The following is a 15,784-nucleotide window of genomic DNA, read 5'->3' on the forward strand; positions in this document are numbered from 1 at the left end:
TGTTCTGTTTCTTGTTTACATTTTGCAAACAGTATCCAATATGCCGAAATTTAGCGAAAGAAGAAAACTAATAAGTTATCTCAGAACAACATTTATCGACAATTTATTACATCTAGAAATATTTGCAGATGGTCAAGGTTTTTATAAGAGAATTGAAGTCATCTAATATAGCTTAAATGTATACATTTTTCAGACCAGCAAGATCAGGAAAACAAAGCTATCGAGGATTACATCTTTTCGAAAACGATCGCACAATATTGTCGGTATGCAGCTCTTTTTATAATTGGATCTGCACCTAAATCTCGACATTTTACTGCTAACGTTCTACCAAACCTCGATGAAACCCGTTTCAAAGAATTGATTCGTGTTAGCTGGAGCAGTTTCAAAATAATTCTGGAACTGATTCGGCATGATGGGGTATTCCACACTTTGCAAGCGCGCAAGCAATTTCCCGTTGAAATCCAACTTTTAATAGTTCTCTATCGTTTGGGATCTTATGGCGAAGGCGCATCTATTGCCAAACTTTCTGCCTTTTTTGGAATTGGTGACGGAGGCACAGTTCAAATCATTACTGATCGGGTTTTCAAAGCTATTCTAAGCCTGAAATCGAGATATATCTCATGGCCTGACGCTACTGAAAGACGCGAAATAGTTGCAAGAAACTTCCATGAGCTGCCTCATTGCATTGGGTATGTTGATGGTACAGAAATTAAGCTGGCTGAAAAACCTGTTACTGATCCAGAAGCATATTTCTCACGGAAACACATGTACTCGTTAAAAGTCCAAGCCGTGTGTGACTATCAAAAAAAAGTTCTTCATATCCCAAGTAACAAAACAGGTTATATCTGAGTTTTTTAGAGCTAAATACAACCAAAACATAAAACCTTCAATGCCGACCACGCGGCTATAACAACCTATTAACAACAGCTATATACATGAGTCATGGCTAGTTGGCCCAGGTTTAATGCAGTCATCAAAACTTCATATGCGCTCCATCATAGGACCAGATGTTTTTAACAGCCCGATTTGCCTGCCATAGAATGGCCTCGAAATTTTAACTGAGATATATTCTCCAAATTAAATGTGAAGCGATAAATTTTATCTAGGTTTCATTTCTCAATGCCAACATTATATTCCGACAGTGTCGTGAAAACAGTAATGTGTGAGTTCTTTTTATAATGATTGATTATTAGTGTCATCTGTATCGTTTTCGTGCAAGTAAAAACACATGCCGTGAAATATTTATGGTGAAACAAGCCACAAATTTTATCGTAATTACCACTCGCCGCCGTAATTCTGTAGAAAATGACTATTCAATCAAAATTTTATTCCTCTGAACTAGAATGATGATTGAATAAATGCCATGATTTGTCATATTTTGTTAAATGTATGACTTTATCAATCATTTGAATTTCAAATCTACTCTGTGGTATCGGTAATATTTTAAAATAAAATGCTGATTTAGGATTGAATTTCATAATTCCGCATTTTTCATTCAACGCGACATGTTGTTTTCGGATAAACCTTCGAACGCTCTCAAAATCCTTCATCATAACTGATTCTCTTAATTTGATCAGAACATAGCGTATATTAAATCCAATACGCCTATCACGGTATTCATCTGCCTAAGTTACGATCATCAAGTTTTATTTTAGCCACAATTATAGTCTGCAGGTTTTTAGTTTTATTTGGTCAACAGAGGGACTTTCATACAACTTCATGCATATGACGGTTGCCATAGGATGGCTGTAAAGAATACTTGCCAATCATATTTCGTGGCTATCAATTAAAACCAAATTATAATCAAAGACTTTAATGTAAGTTAACATAAAACGAAAACAAAACAATCCTAAGTCTTTGAAGCATGTTGATTGTTACTTGGGATGGTACTTGGTTACCCCGGCAGCGTACATGATAGCAGGATTTTTGACAACTGTGAATTATCAACGAATCCCTCTAAGTATTTCTCTGGAGCAGAATGGAAAGCAGGCGATAGTGCCTATAAATTGACAACCACTGTTATTACACCATACAGAATAAATACCACAGCAAGAACTATCGAAGACAGGAAGCAATTCAATAAAACGTTAAGCAAATTTCGAATTAGAATCGAACATTGCTTTGGACTGATGAAAGAGAGATTCAATAGTCTAAAAGAGCTGAAAATTTCTGGAAGTGATAAAAGCATTAAACTAGCCTTGCGCTGGATTCTTGTTATTACACCCAACGCAAACGGGGAATATTTTATTACTTTTGGGCTATTTCTTATTACTTTTTGTGTCTTATGACTGCGCATTATACACAAAAAGTAATAAAAATTATGACGGCCACACGCTTGTATGTGTTTCTGCAGGAGAACATACAGCCAAGCACCGAAATGCATGTGTTGGCAAGACTTCACTCGCTGCTTTTGTATTGATGCAACGATCTGGTTCATTTTTGTCTCCCTTCATCCACACACAATCAGAATCTCAACCGTCAACCTCAAATGTCCAATTAGAAACACTTTCGTTTCGTCCCCCAGTGTTTACTTGAAATGGAAATATGTAATACTGTCTGACCAGAGTTGCCGAAGTTGCGAATATTGTTCTGGATGGGCACGAGTTTTGTATATTCAAACAGGTCCAAATGAGTTTTCATGAACCAATGATTATGTGCTGTAAATAGCTTGCAAGAAAGCGAATGTTTTTATTTTTCTCTAACGCAGTTTACAGATCGTGATGTCATTTTAAGGCGCATTTCAAGTCTTTGAAATCATCAACGTTTGCATACTCTATGACGGGGAAAATGTTGCTTGGCAGCTCTTGTCATATTTTTTCGCTGCTCCGTATGCATACAACGAGCGAACTAATACACGCCCACCGGATGAATTGGAGATTGAAAAAACTTGTAACATGTGCAACTTATGCGACGGTGTGTGATTTTTTTTGACTTGAGGTGGAGAGGGAGCATTTTTCGACAGAAAAAACGTTGCATGTGGTTGAAACGACCATTATTAGATAGCCGTACTCTCATAACACGTGCTAAATATATGACAGTATGTGTTGTTACTTGACTGGGGAAGAATTTTATTGCTTTTTAAGTAACGGATCTGTTACCTAAAAGGTAATTTTGCGCTATTGCTTCTAAAGTAATAAGGAAAAGTTTTGCGTGTACCATATTGCATAATATTCTAATAGAGCATCGTCAGGATGAAGATGACTTTGAACTACAAGAAACAGTAAACGATAACATAGAAGAAGACGATGAAATGCATAGCACGAATACGACAAACGAAGGAGAGCAGAAACGTCGAGCACTGTTTGAAATAATTAAAGATTTGCATCAAATTTAACCGTTTATTGATAGAAAAATCACATTACTGAGCGCCAAATTAAACATTGTTATTTGCTTTCAAATGCAATCCTTTTTTTTTGATTCGCTCCATGTACTCCATATCCAAATTCATCTTAGCCATCGCAAGCCGTTCTTCTTTCTCCAACTCATAGAAGAAGACGATGAAATGCATAGCACGAATGCGACAAACGAAGGAGAGCAGAAACGTCGAGCACTGTTTGAAATAAATAAAGATTTGCATAAAATTTAACCGTTTATTGATAGAAAAAATCACATTACTGAGCGCCAAATTAAACATTGTTATTTGCTTTCAAATGCAATTCATACTTTTTGATTCGCTCCATATACTCCATATCCAAATTCATCTTAGCCATCGCAAGCCGTTCTTCTTTCTCCAACTCTAACTTTCTGATTTCCAGCTGTTGAGACAGCTCTAAGAGTTTTCTCTTGTATGTCCACCAGAAGCGAAATCGATCCAGAATTAATCGATGATTTGTTCCTCTTCAGAGGTCGCGTCTTAAGCTGGTTTTTAAATGCTATAAAATCCATGCCGCTGATGGTTCGATTCGCGTCAGTTCCGTATTCGCAATCTTGACTCAACACTTCCTCTTCCGTGATATTCTCAATAAAAGCAGCATCTTGAGTGACAAACTGGTCCGAATCGTAAAATTCAGAAATGCTAGCATTGACAGGTTCCGTTTCAACAATGCAATCTTCATAGGTGCTGCTTGACGTCTCAATGATGACGTCCGGTTTAACACTTTTACGTTGACCAAAGATTTGCTCCAGAGTTTCATAATATGGACATATTTTATGTATATATTCCGATACACTTGATTCCATACCTTCTGCCAGCAGGCCAGCACCAGTTTGATTTTTCCAAGCGTCTGCTTTTAAGTACGATGTCTTCATGTTCCTCAATTTACTTTCACCTCTTCCAGAACAGTATTAAGCAGATCGGCAGTTTCTGCATCTGTCCATCGGTGAGTAGGTTGCAATCGTTGTCGTTTTCGTTTTTCACAAACCTGAAAAATATTTTTTTAGTATAGACAACGACAAAAAGCTAACTTATTTACCTCAGTCATGATTTTCATCCGCACAGCAACAAATTTGGGAAGCACAAGTTGTGGTCGATGCTTTGTTTTGACGTTTTCGGCAGCTGCAGCAGGCACGGAGAACGAGGGGCTTGAAGATATAGTTTAAGATATATGAAATGCAAAATGTTTTCAGTATATCAGTAATTAATCCATTTTAGTGAGCATTTACGTTAATCTAATTTTGAAGGTTCTAATTTTGTCTGAAAACAACATAGTATAGTATTTCAATCGTGCCTTTTTAAACGTACACGACAATACACATTTAATTTGGAAATTTATTATCGGAACTAAGCACAATGCAATTGCGTTTGGTGACCCCTTAGACTTGGTATTTGAAACGGCGTTAATAAATACTCATCAAAATCGACGTGTATTGACAAACGACCTGGTAAATCAGATTTCTTCTGAAGAAAATACGTGCTCGTAAATATTTGGATAAGTATACGGGGAATACACTGGATACGCTAAATACTCAGCTTTATATGAATACCCCTACTGTTTTTGCCGCACCCCAGAGCGATGAGAACGGTAACGCAATGTTCATATGATCAGTATTCAGAAGAGCAATTTTGATCAAAATGTAAATTTAAAGGGTTTTACGCTCCTGATTTCTGTTTAAAAACGCAAAACAGAACTGTTGACTTTGAGAACATGAAAAAATGATACACAGCTAATCACTAATGACCTACGATCATTATTTTTAGATCAAATCCCGAAATTTTAGGATAACCCTGTGAGAGAACGAAAAATCAACATGCTCCCCACTGTAAAACCATGCTCTAAACTGGAGTATACTTACCCAATTTCCACACTGTCCATCTAATTCTTTTAAACGAATATCTGGTGGTCTTACAGAGGACTGTAAACTTAAAAAAATAATTGAATTTTCTTTCGTATTTGTGAGGTATAGAAGGGGGCCAAGGGCCGGGTCACTGGTGTGATGAGGCACCATTCATGCTACACCAGTGATAAGAGGATTGGCATCACAGCCTCAGAAACCAGCTGGTCAATTCAAATCTGTGTAATTAACTAGAATAATTCTGGGCAAGTTGCAAAAATACTGTTTTGTTAGGGTAGCATCTTGGCAAGACCCCTGAGTTATAACTAGTCAATTAACTGCCGAAGGATAAGGAAAGGCAAGGATCTCTGAATGTTAATAAGTGTGTGTAAGTGTGAGTGCGTGTGTGTGTAAATGTATGTGCATCTGTTTGTTTGTTGAGTTTGCTATTAATTAAAATTCCTTGATCAAATTTCGCTGTGTTGGTGAATTCAACACATATCTAGACATCTAAACTCGAAGTTTCATTATGAAACTCGGAATAAAATCGTGAAAGTTAAATATAAAAAAAAACAAAAAGGGAAAGAGAAAAAGAATGTATATATGAACGATGTAGTCTATGAAGAAACCACGTTTACTGAATAATAACTACATACAACAATACAACTTTGCACATGAAACTAACAGTAAAAAGTGAAGAATTTAAGTTCACGTTTAACTACAGTCCATCCATAAATGCATAAGAGTCACACTGCCAGAAAAAAGTAAAAGCATTAATTCATTTTATCTAATAATTAACGAAGTATCATGTGGGACTGTAATGCATTCATGGATATAGACAAGAAAAGAGCTTGCACTAAGTGGTCTGATCCACGTGTGAGAAAAATTCTTTAGTGTTAATTGATATTGTTAAGAAACTTTCTCACATAGGAGATTGCCGAGATCAGAGTAGGAAAGACTACAACATAGGTATCTGACTCTCATCATTTCCCTTAGCTCCCATCCGCCACCCGGGAGCACGCGCCCTTGGGCTGTCAAAACTCTCATACAATAGTTTTGTGGCTCCATCTTAGGATTCCGTAAAGCTATAAGAACCCGAGATAGGAGCTCAACCACCAAGCCCAGGGAAAAAAATAATTGAATTTTCTTTCGAAATAAAATTGATTCGAAACTAAACCGTTCACTAAAAATGAATTGGCAAATCTTTATTTATCTTATGTCTTGGTTACATTCCGGCAATCATTACTGCTTATTTATAATTACTAATATATTGTAATACACCTTTTCACAGATTAAAACGTATATTTACTGGGTAAAATACCGTTTGTTACTAGAAACAAAACTGAAATTTGAGAAAGAGTAAATGTATATCTGTATTACGATGAAATTTGTTACTCCCACGATAAAGGATATCGCGCAGCGATAAGTAGACAAGAAACCATCTACGTTTAATGTCCAGCGTATCTCTGATTAGAATGAACTGGTGGACATTGTATATGAATATGAATAAATCGCTTCATCTGATGATTTGGACCATTTTCTGTGGTTACATTGATCTACGCTATTTGTCCGTATTTGTTCGGTTTTGGCGGAAGAAAGGAAATCTAGTACGCACCGATTCAGAACCAAGAATTTCGTCTCTGTGTTTTGTTGAAGTTAATATGTCGAAAAAACGGGTGTAAGTAAGCTTACCACTTTGAATTGTGTTCGCAAGTCCGGAAAGAAAAATCGGCTTTAAAAAATGTCTACCAAACGGGTAAAACTATTCGTGCCTATCGCGTGGGAATACAACAATATAAACTATTGAACTGTATTATTGGCGGTAAAAAATGTACAGTTAACGGAACGTTAACGGAAATCTTTGACGGTTGCTTAATTGGTGTAGACCCTTGTGTTGCTTGTACGAATAAATATAAAACTTTGCTGCTAAAAAAGTACTTTCTATCATGATGATTAATTAACTGCGGCGAATAAATTGAATGATGCATTGATTAGTGTAACGAATGTATGTTTGTGTTTTGGTAGTATGTGCAAATGTCGTAAAATATGTATTTTTACTTTATTTGTGTAATGTATTTATCGTTTCTGCTAATCGTTATATTTAATGTCATTATTATGGGTCTTCCAAGATAATTTTAAATTTAGATTTAATCTCATGCAATCGGTGTGACCATGAACAGCCTGTTCAATCGTATATAGACATATTTTTCGAGAAGTAATCCTTAGGTTTGGTAAGTATAGGAAAGTTTGAATCACACCTTATTAATAATATTCGAAGTTACTGTCGATTGCTACAGTAATTGTGTTGTCTGAAGGATCGATGAGTCACAGTAAAATGATATCTAATCAGTAGAATAGTAGCATAGTGACAACAAATAATTAGAAGGTCAGTTGGTAAAAGATGCCCGGCGATATACCAATGTTGGTACCGCCGAAGATTGCGGGCTTACACATGCATGTGTACGTGAAGCTTATGTCTAGAAAATGTATGATATAGTTGCTAACAATCCTACCGTAACAATTCCAGTCCCAATTGTCGTCACTTCACACTACTGGACTTATTACTACTGTGCTTCTTCCAGTCTCGTCAGGAGAGTTGTTCCACTACACATCTGACTTGTTTTACTCATGCTTCGTCCAGAAAAATTGTACTTAAAGTCTGGAAGTCTTCTTGATCGAAGTCCTATACGTGGTTGTGAAGTGCAGTACAGGTTGACAGAAGTTCGTACGTTTGCGTACAGGTCCAGCGTTTCTTTTTTCTATCGTATCAACCGATGAGATGAAGCAAAGTCTTGGTTGGTTCCAGTCCAAGCGGTCTTTCTGACTGTTGTTGTTGTTGTTGTTCAGAAATGATCTGGGGCTAGGATTGCATGTTTTTTTTCTTTTGTTTTTGGGGGTACTGTACTTGTGGTAGGGTTTGTTCGTTCGTCTCTAGCGTTAAGTAGTAAAATAGTTCTGTAAAAATAAATATGTTAATTCTTGGTTGGTTAATCTAAAGAACTTAATGGTTATGATTTAATGTAAAAATGGTGAGTATTTTTATCAAATGATTTTATGTAGTCAACGTCAAGGAACGAAAAATAATGTGCCATGTCTTATCATTGTTTGCGTATCTGTTAAATATTTGAGTACAAGAATGCTAGTTAATTATACAATTAACTTCAACTAAAATGTATAACGTGATTTTGTGAGTATTGAGCTGCCTACTTTAACAATACTCTCCCAGCTGGTCTCGAGGTACGATGCTGGCCTAACAAGCCAGTCGTCGTAGGTTCAAGTCTCGGCTCGGGAGAGACTGTTAGTGTCAGTAGGATCGTAGCGCTAGCCCCACAATCGTCCTGTACACTTAACAGTTGGCTGCGAAGTCTGTGTATAATAAACAGAAGGTCGAGTTTCGAAACGGAATGTAGCACCAAGGCATTGCTTTGTTCTTACTTTAGCAATATAAATTCAATGTTCCTAATAAAAAAAATCCTAGTTCCCAATAGCTTTTCGGATTGGTTAAAGAAACTCAATTACTGTAGTAACTTTTGTTCTACATAGTGTCATATACACACCAAGAGAGAATATTTGCAAAACTGTGACCTTAATCAAATATACATAAATTTTTGAACATTTTCGGTCGCATCACATGAAAAACTGCAATAAACCGCAGAATAAATCATAAGCATTTTAGCTTACAAACAGAAATAAATTTCATTGTAACGTAAAATATACTTTAGATTCAACCTTGTGCTTCTTTGTGTCTATAGTACCGATTACTGGCGTAAGACAGTGTCAAAAACAACTAAGTGGCAGGTGTTCTAGAAAGCAAAACTATACAGGAAACTGTTCCGGAAAGTTAGACTGACAAAAAGATACTGCTAGGGTGTTAAAAATATTTGTCAATCTAGTATGGGTAAACCAACGAAATACATCTTTGTTGGCAACGTCTGCCAGCAGCCTTACAAGCGCTGGCAATTTCGTGCATTTTAAGATGCAGTCTGTACGAGCAGTACAAACTCACACTTGAGATGCTCCTTCGATGTGGTATCCCATGCAACGCCCTCCTAGTGTACGAGCACCTAGAGAATATGGACGAAACAACAGAACCTACGCAATGCGAGTGCTGAAAGATTCGGAAATTTACCTTGTCCATTTCTGTTGTCTAGGTCTTCTCGTTTGCAGCGTCTGTGCGGCGGATACTATAAGTAAGCACCGCAACGACTCCCTGACATAAGCGAATCACTGAAGTGGAACATCTACTCATTATCCATTCGATCGTCGTGACGCATGCGTTTTCTCCGATCGTTGCTAGGTTCCTCGGCTTCCAAAACCTTGGTAATAAAAAAAGAGCCATCAGTTTTCCAGTAATCAATAAATCCTCAAAAACACGTTCATGTTGGTTCATACCTTTAGTCGTACATTCAAAATCTCCGCTCCATGCAAAGTTTCCATAGCCTTTTTAGCGCTCTTCTCGCTGGCAAACTTTGCGTACCCACAATTTTTGTTCGGCAGCAGGTAAACATCGATTAGATCTCCAAAGCGACAGAACGTCTGTTTCAGTACACTGGTCGGAAGGGCTTTTGGAATGCACACGATGAAGCAGCGCTGGGCTACCTCGGCATTCGGGTTTGCCATCGCTAATGGTGCCGGCAAAGGGACACTGCAAAACGACGCCTCGCGATCTAGAATTTTACGCTCTGATAATAGAGGGCAACGGATTAAACTGATAGTAAGGTTATCCTCCAAACTTACCGCCATTGTTAAATGGATCGCTACTGGTCATGAAGCCCACCGTTTCTAAACCCATACGAATGATCAAACGTTCACCCGGTGGATATTCTAAACCATGAATCTTATCCCTAGCATACATGGCCGACTGTGCATTGTTGTAGACCACCGTTGCCGTAACATTGCGACTGTCTACAATAGAAATCATCAAATAAACCAATTTTTAACAATTACACGTCAACCTTACTGAAATCATTATTAATCTGACAATAATCCAATCCAGGAATAATGTCAAAAAGCCTCCACAACTGATCCTGATTCAGAGACGGACTGCACAGCACTGTCAGTGAAGTGTCAGTTTGATTGCCGGGTTGTCCCGAATAATTGCTGCTGTTAAAGCCAAAGTTTGTTGCCCGGTCATTAGTCATGCCCGTCATTCCTCTGCGATCGCTAACGCCCATACCGCCGAAGCCCATCATGGGAGCCGAGCCGCTCATTCCAGAGCCTCGATCACGACGATCGTCATTGAAACCATTCGATCCACCCCCACTGCTACTGAACCCACCGAAATTATCATTTGATGATACTGAAGAGTTTCGGGATGGCTTCGGTTCGGCAAACACAGCTTTGTACTTTGAATCACAATCCTCGAAAGCCCGGGCAGCGTGAGTGAAACGGTTAAATTTAACGTAAGCGAATCCTTTGCCTTCCTTAGTTGCCCTGTCTCGGATGATTGTCACGTTATCGATTGTTCCGTACTGCCCAAATTCCGACCGCAGTGATTCTTCGGACATTTCCTTTGGAATCAATACGAACAACCGGAGGTATTTTTCTTCCTCATTTTCGGTCTGTTTTCGGGATCCTTGCTGACGATTGGCTGCTACTAAAACCTGTAAATCAAATTCAATATTACATTCTGTTAAGATCCAACCAAATTAGGACTAACCTTGATTGGTCTAGAATTGTCCCCAATAAGTTTTCCGTTCATTTCTTCTAGAGCCCGGGCAGCCTCTGATGTTTTTGAGAATTTGATATAAGCCACCCCCTTGGCGTCACCAGACTGTCGGTCTTTCACTATCCATATTTCTTCGATATCACCGAACTGATTGAAATGCTCTCTCAAATTTTCCTCCGTAACTGTTTTACTGCAGATAATAAACAGCCGCGACATCGGTGGAATGTCGGCAGAATTTTTATCATCGTTGAAATTGTTACGACTTGATCCTCCCGATCTACGGTCGGCCATGTTGTTTTACGTGCGTATTGCGGTTTTTTATTTCTATTTGCGTTTGCTTTGCTTTCGCTTTCTTCTGCGTGCTAGGAATGCAGTTAGGAAATAGAGGAAATACTGGCAGATGGCATCCAATTGTAGATGCCTTTAATAGTTGAAACCACTCACCTAAGATTTATCACCAATTAAATAATAGTTACAGCATAAAATAAATCAATTTACACTATTTCTTCACGAAAAACAAACGAACCAATGAATCTTCAACCTAGTCAATCTTTGACACGAACATGAAATGGTGAAAACGTGAAAATGGTGAGAGCGGGTCGTTTTCAGGGTTGCCACATTTAAATCTGTGTTTTCCCTTGAAAAAATCTGAGCATCTGTATCTGAAACAAAAATATCTGTAAAACAAATCTGTATTGTTTAGACATAAAGAACTTTGTTTTTTTTTTTAAGTTTTTTTGGTACATAAACAAAGTTTTTAGCTTAGAACGTATGAGGAGTTGAAAATATGTTCAATTTGCTTAATATTTAATTAAATAAAATTTGGATTGTTTTCAAAAATTAATGTCAATTTCGAAAAATCTGTAAATCTGTACTTTTCGATGAAAATCTGTATATCTGTATATACAGATTCTGTACCGTTACTTCGGCCAAAAATCTGTAAAATACAGATTAATCTGTACATGTGGCATCCCTGGTCGTTTTTATGTTATTGTCAAGGTTGCCAAATATGTTTAAATATTTCGAAATATCTAGCATGGAACAAAAAAAATGAGGCCAAAAATAAACTATTGCTGATTGCATGTGAAACGCGAATTACAGACAACTTGCAAGCAAAATGCAGATAACGTGCACGCCAGATTGATCGTATACCAGTCAACTAGAGCGAACGCGACAGAATGCCTTCGTTAATCGTATCTATACAGTCTATCGCGTTCACTCTCGTATGCTGGTATACGATAAATCTGACGTACAAGTTGTTTGCATATTGCTTGCAAGTTGTCTGTAATTCGCGTTTCAGCGGAAATTTGCAATAATTTGCACAGAAACAAGCACACACGAGACAAATATTTTGTTGTTAGCTGTAAATAAATACATTATTATCACACGCTTACACACTCAATATATCTCGGCAAACTTCCCAATAGCTGCTCGAATTCGGCGATTTTTTGCGGATGTCAGCAATATATTTTGACGAACATTCGGCAAATATATCGATCTACCGTAAACCAGAAAGTATTGACGTTTCATTTGCGATGTTCTCTAAAATTTCGTCGAAAACTTGTAGAATATTTCGCTGAATTTATCAGCTGTTGAGTTCTCGGCAATAAAATTTAAGTGTGTAAGTCATATGTAACACAGGTGAATTAACTTAGAAAAATGATGGCTCAGAGTGCGAAGTTAGAAAATGTTTTGTACCTAGGAGGGGCCCGATATTGGGTTAGTTACTTGGGGCAAGACACTATTGTTATATTGTGAAATATTTCCAACATTCAATATTACGAAGTATTTATCATTGCATTTTTGAGCACCCATTGTCAGATAAACGATAAATATCGAAATATATCTACCGATATCGAGTAAAATTCTCAAAATATTTTCCATAAAATAAAGGTGTAGCCCCTAGGTTGTTTCCTAAGCAAAACGTGGTTTTCAAAAATTTTCTATCGTTGTCATTTAATTTTAAAATCACGAAAAAAAAACTGCTCCGCTCCATTGACAGGCCATATACCAACTGTCATTGTAGCGATTGACCAGGTATTTAAATTGAAATAGTGCTTAACCAGCCAACAATCAAATAATGGCGTGGAGTATTTCACAAGCTTTTTTTAAACCTTAATTTATTGCTTGTTCAGTTGATAAATCAACCTGAGCGTTGTAGCAATCCATTTCACCTATATGCAGACTTTATTGAGCTATTTTAAAATTATTAGCTGTTTTATTCCGCCCAATCCCGCTTTTTACGCGCCATAATGGCGGACGCTATAATGCAAATTTCGTAATAAATTACAAACCCTTTTGACAACTCTGCTTACGTCAGTTTGAAGTCTCCATATATTTTATCAAAAGTAAAATCCAGCTTTTTACACGCCATTATGGCGAACGATATCCAGCTTTGTACGCGCCATAATGTCGGACGCTATAATGCAGAGTTCGTAATAAATTACCCACCCTTTTGACAACTCTGCTTACGTCAGTTTGAAGTCTTCATATATTTTATCAAAAGAAAAATATATCTGGAAACATTTGTGTTGCCAATTTTTCAGAATTCGCAAATCTGACGTAGGCAGAGAGCAATGAGCATAAAAGAGAGGTGAGGAGGAGAGTGAATTTTTCTAGTATTAGTAAATGCTTCAAATGTAAACAACTAGACGAACTCAATGGGAAAGCCAAATAGCTACGTCACTATTTGGCATCAACTATGGGCGGAGGGGGGCGAGCAGAGGAACGCGTGCAAGTGTTAGTAAGTTTCCTCCTCACCTCTCTTTTATACTCATTGGGCAGAGAGGTTCGTATATTACGAACACGCATTATAGCGACCGCTATTATGGTGCGTAAAAAGCTGGATTGTTTGTTGGGTATCCATTTAGTTGAAAATTGTAGTTTTCAACTGGCGACAATTGATTTTACTATAATGCCGCACATTATGCGAAGCTCTCTGCTTACGTCAGATTTGCGATTTATAAAACATTGGCAACACAAATGTTGCCAGATATATTTTTTTTACAAAATATATGAACACGCTCACTCTGGGCTACTCAGCGGCTGATTTAAATTTTAATAATTTTTTTCAGTTGTTCGAAGACATAAAAAAATTAGTAGAATTTAATTGATTATGGCGGCAAATTTCCTCAAAATTGAGTAACTGGTGCTTGCGTGTTGTTTTTGTTATTTTTTTTTACCGTCTGAAAAAAGGAAGAAATAGAAATGTTTGAAATTAGTTGTTATCGGTAGATAATTCATAATTTGAAATAATTGACTGCAACTAATGCCAATTTTCCTTTTTCACCAGGACTGGATATACGGCGAACAAATTCAAAGATCTCCCTTGTCCCGGCGAACAAAGGTAAATTTCTTGAAATAAGCCTTTTTTTTAAATAAATTCATTAAAAAGGCAAAATATAATAATATCGAGTCAATAATGATATTTTTTCCGAAATTCCCTCATTGAAGCTTGAAGTACTCATTTTTGAGTCGAAAATGAGTTACTTTTACGCATCGCGCATCAGGTATAATATGGGTAATATTTAATCAATTTTTATAACATTCGGTGGTACTCAAAAATGAGTAAAACAACTCCGGAGTGATTTGCGAGAAGGGCGCAACTGGCAAAAGATAAACATTGGGGAATATCAGTTTGAATATTTGCAAGTACATTTTCAAATCGTAATTTCAGAGGAAGTGATTAACATTAACATCAATACCAAAAATCGACGTAAAATAAACCTGGCTTATAGTTTCCTAACAATACTACATTAAATTTCTGCATTTATGGCTTAAATCTGCGCTTTTCTCCTAACCTTTTTCTAATGAGCCTTAAAGCATTCTGACAACGAGATTCGCCCACCTCTATTTCGCTTTAAAGCATTCTGACAACGAGATACGCCCATCTTTGTTTTTATTTTTTCTCCAGTTGCGCCCCTTTAAATGCGCCTTTATTTTGCAAACAAAAGTTGATTCGCCCTTTACTGTCGCCTGTTTACGAAATATTTCGCAAATAAGCCCGTTGCTTCAAAGCAATGTAAAGGGCCTAATTCCAAAGTATCTTTTGTTTTGGGTAAACTGCTTTATCGCCCTTTACTTAAAGCTTGTTTTAAATAATTTTATCGATTTATACAAAAGAAAGAATTCTTGCCATGAATTTCATAAGTCTATTCGAAACCAACAGTGTAATAAAACCATTTGTTTACGTTTTGTTAGTTGAGCCCTAATCGCGAATCACTCCGGAACTTCTACTCAATTTTGAGTACATACGGTTTTAGCGAAACTGATTAGGTTTTGACTAGAGATCCAACTAGGTTTCACATATCAGAGGTGCCAGATCTCTTCTCAAAGCGCAATGTTCACTAACTTTTTCATTCGGCTCGTATAACTGATGGTGACGGTGGAAGTCCTGGGGAATAATAAAGTGCATCACAAAAACCGTGAAGGTGTTCAATTTTATGTTTATGTTTAATTTTATATACTTTCATCATTATTCTGTAGACCATACAAAGGGTTTGTGAACCACAAGTTAAAAATCACTGTAATGAAGCAACTTTGGAGCATTCTCAATTCATGTTTAAGCAATAAAACATAAAAAACGTGTAAAAATGAATATATTCTTTATTCAACCTTTTTGCAATACCTTTCAATGTGTTACCTCTCTTGTTCGTTTGGCTCGAATTTTGACATGTTCATCTGGCTCACCGAGGGAATGTGCTATGAGTTATAACATCGAGTACAACATACAAACGTCAAATCTAATGTTTTTGCTTTTTTCTGTTTTCTTGCTTGTGTTTGATATTGATACAAAACTCTCGTTTTTCCTTTTATTTTCGAATGGAAAGCTCGTATATGAGTTATAAAGAGTTTTTCTTTTAGATTACATCATTTTTTGGATAATAACCATATCTACTGTGTCTA

The 15,784-nt window shown here is 37.0% G+C and overlaps 2 protein-coding genes across 3 annotated transcripts; one reads left to right on the forward strand and one right to left on the reverse strand.

Annotated features, from left to right (window-relative positions):
- On the forward strand, positions 1–3,581 carry LOC129723201 (uncharacterized). Its single transcript, XM_055677255.1, has 2 exons — positions 1–137; positions 194–3,581. Exons 1-2 carry the CDS (start codon positions 41–43, stop codon positions 847–849), a joined length of 753 nt encoding a protein of 250 aa, XP_055533230.1. The 5' UTR covers positions 1–40; the 3' UTR covers positions 850–3,581.
- A 2,809-nt stretch (positions 3,582–6,390) lies between these two features.
- Positions 6,391–11,475, reverse strand: LOC129723200 (RNA-binding protein 45). Of its 2 annotated transcripts, none has more exons than XM_055677254.1 (6): positions 11,324–11,475; positions 10,871–11,241; positions 10,172–10,814; positions 9,949–10,116; positions 9,604–9,878; positions 6,391–9,527 (listed from the first exon to the last, which is right to left on the reverse strand). In XM_055677254.1, the coding sequence occupies exons 2-6, from the start codon at positions 11,168–11,170 to the stop codon at positions 9,453–9,455; spliced, it is 1,461 nt and encodes a 486-aa protein (XP_055533229.1). In that variant the 5' UTR covers positions 11,171–11,241; positions 11,324–11,475; the 3' UTR covers positions 6,391–9,452. The 2 variants fall into 2 exon arrangements, with proteins under 2 accessions (XP_055533229.1, XP_055533228.1); XM_055677253.1 differs by having other exon boundaries at positions 9,604–9,893.
- Between the last annotated feature and the right edge of the window lie 4,309 nt (positions 11,476–15,784).

The sequence above is a fragment of the Wyeomyia smithii genome, chromosome 2 (assembly GCF_029784165.1).
Source record: "Wyeomyia smithii strain HCP4-BCI-WySm-NY-G18 chromosome 2, ASM2978416v1, whole genome shotgun sequence".
In the NCBI taxonomy this organism is placed as follows: domain Eukaryota; kingdom Metazoa; phylum Arthropoda; class Insecta; order Diptera; family Culicidae; genus Wyeomyia; species Wyeomyia smithii.

Bases quoted from the DNA above. Each gene is read 5' to 3' on its own strand.
- LOC129723201 (XM_055677255.1), top strand. From the start codon at position 41: ATGCCGAAATTTAGCGAAAGAAGAAAACTAATAAGTTATCTCAGAACA. The intron at 138-193 runs GTTTTTATAAGA...TACATTTTTCAG, and splicing joins AATATTTGCAGATGGTCAAG to ACCAGCAAGATCAGGAAAAC.
- LOC129723200 (XM_055677253.1), bottom strand. From the start codon at position 11,170: ATGGCCGACCGTAGATCGGGAGGATCAAGTCGTAACAATTTCAACGAT. The intron at 10,117-10,171 runs GTAAGGTTGACG...TTTCTATTGTAG, and splicing joins TCAGATTAATAATGATTTCA to ACAGTCGCAATGTTACGGCA. The intron at 9,894-9,948 runs GTAAGTTTGGAG...CTCTATTATCAG, and splicing joins CGATCCATTTAACAATGGCG to AGCGTAAAATTCTAGATCGC.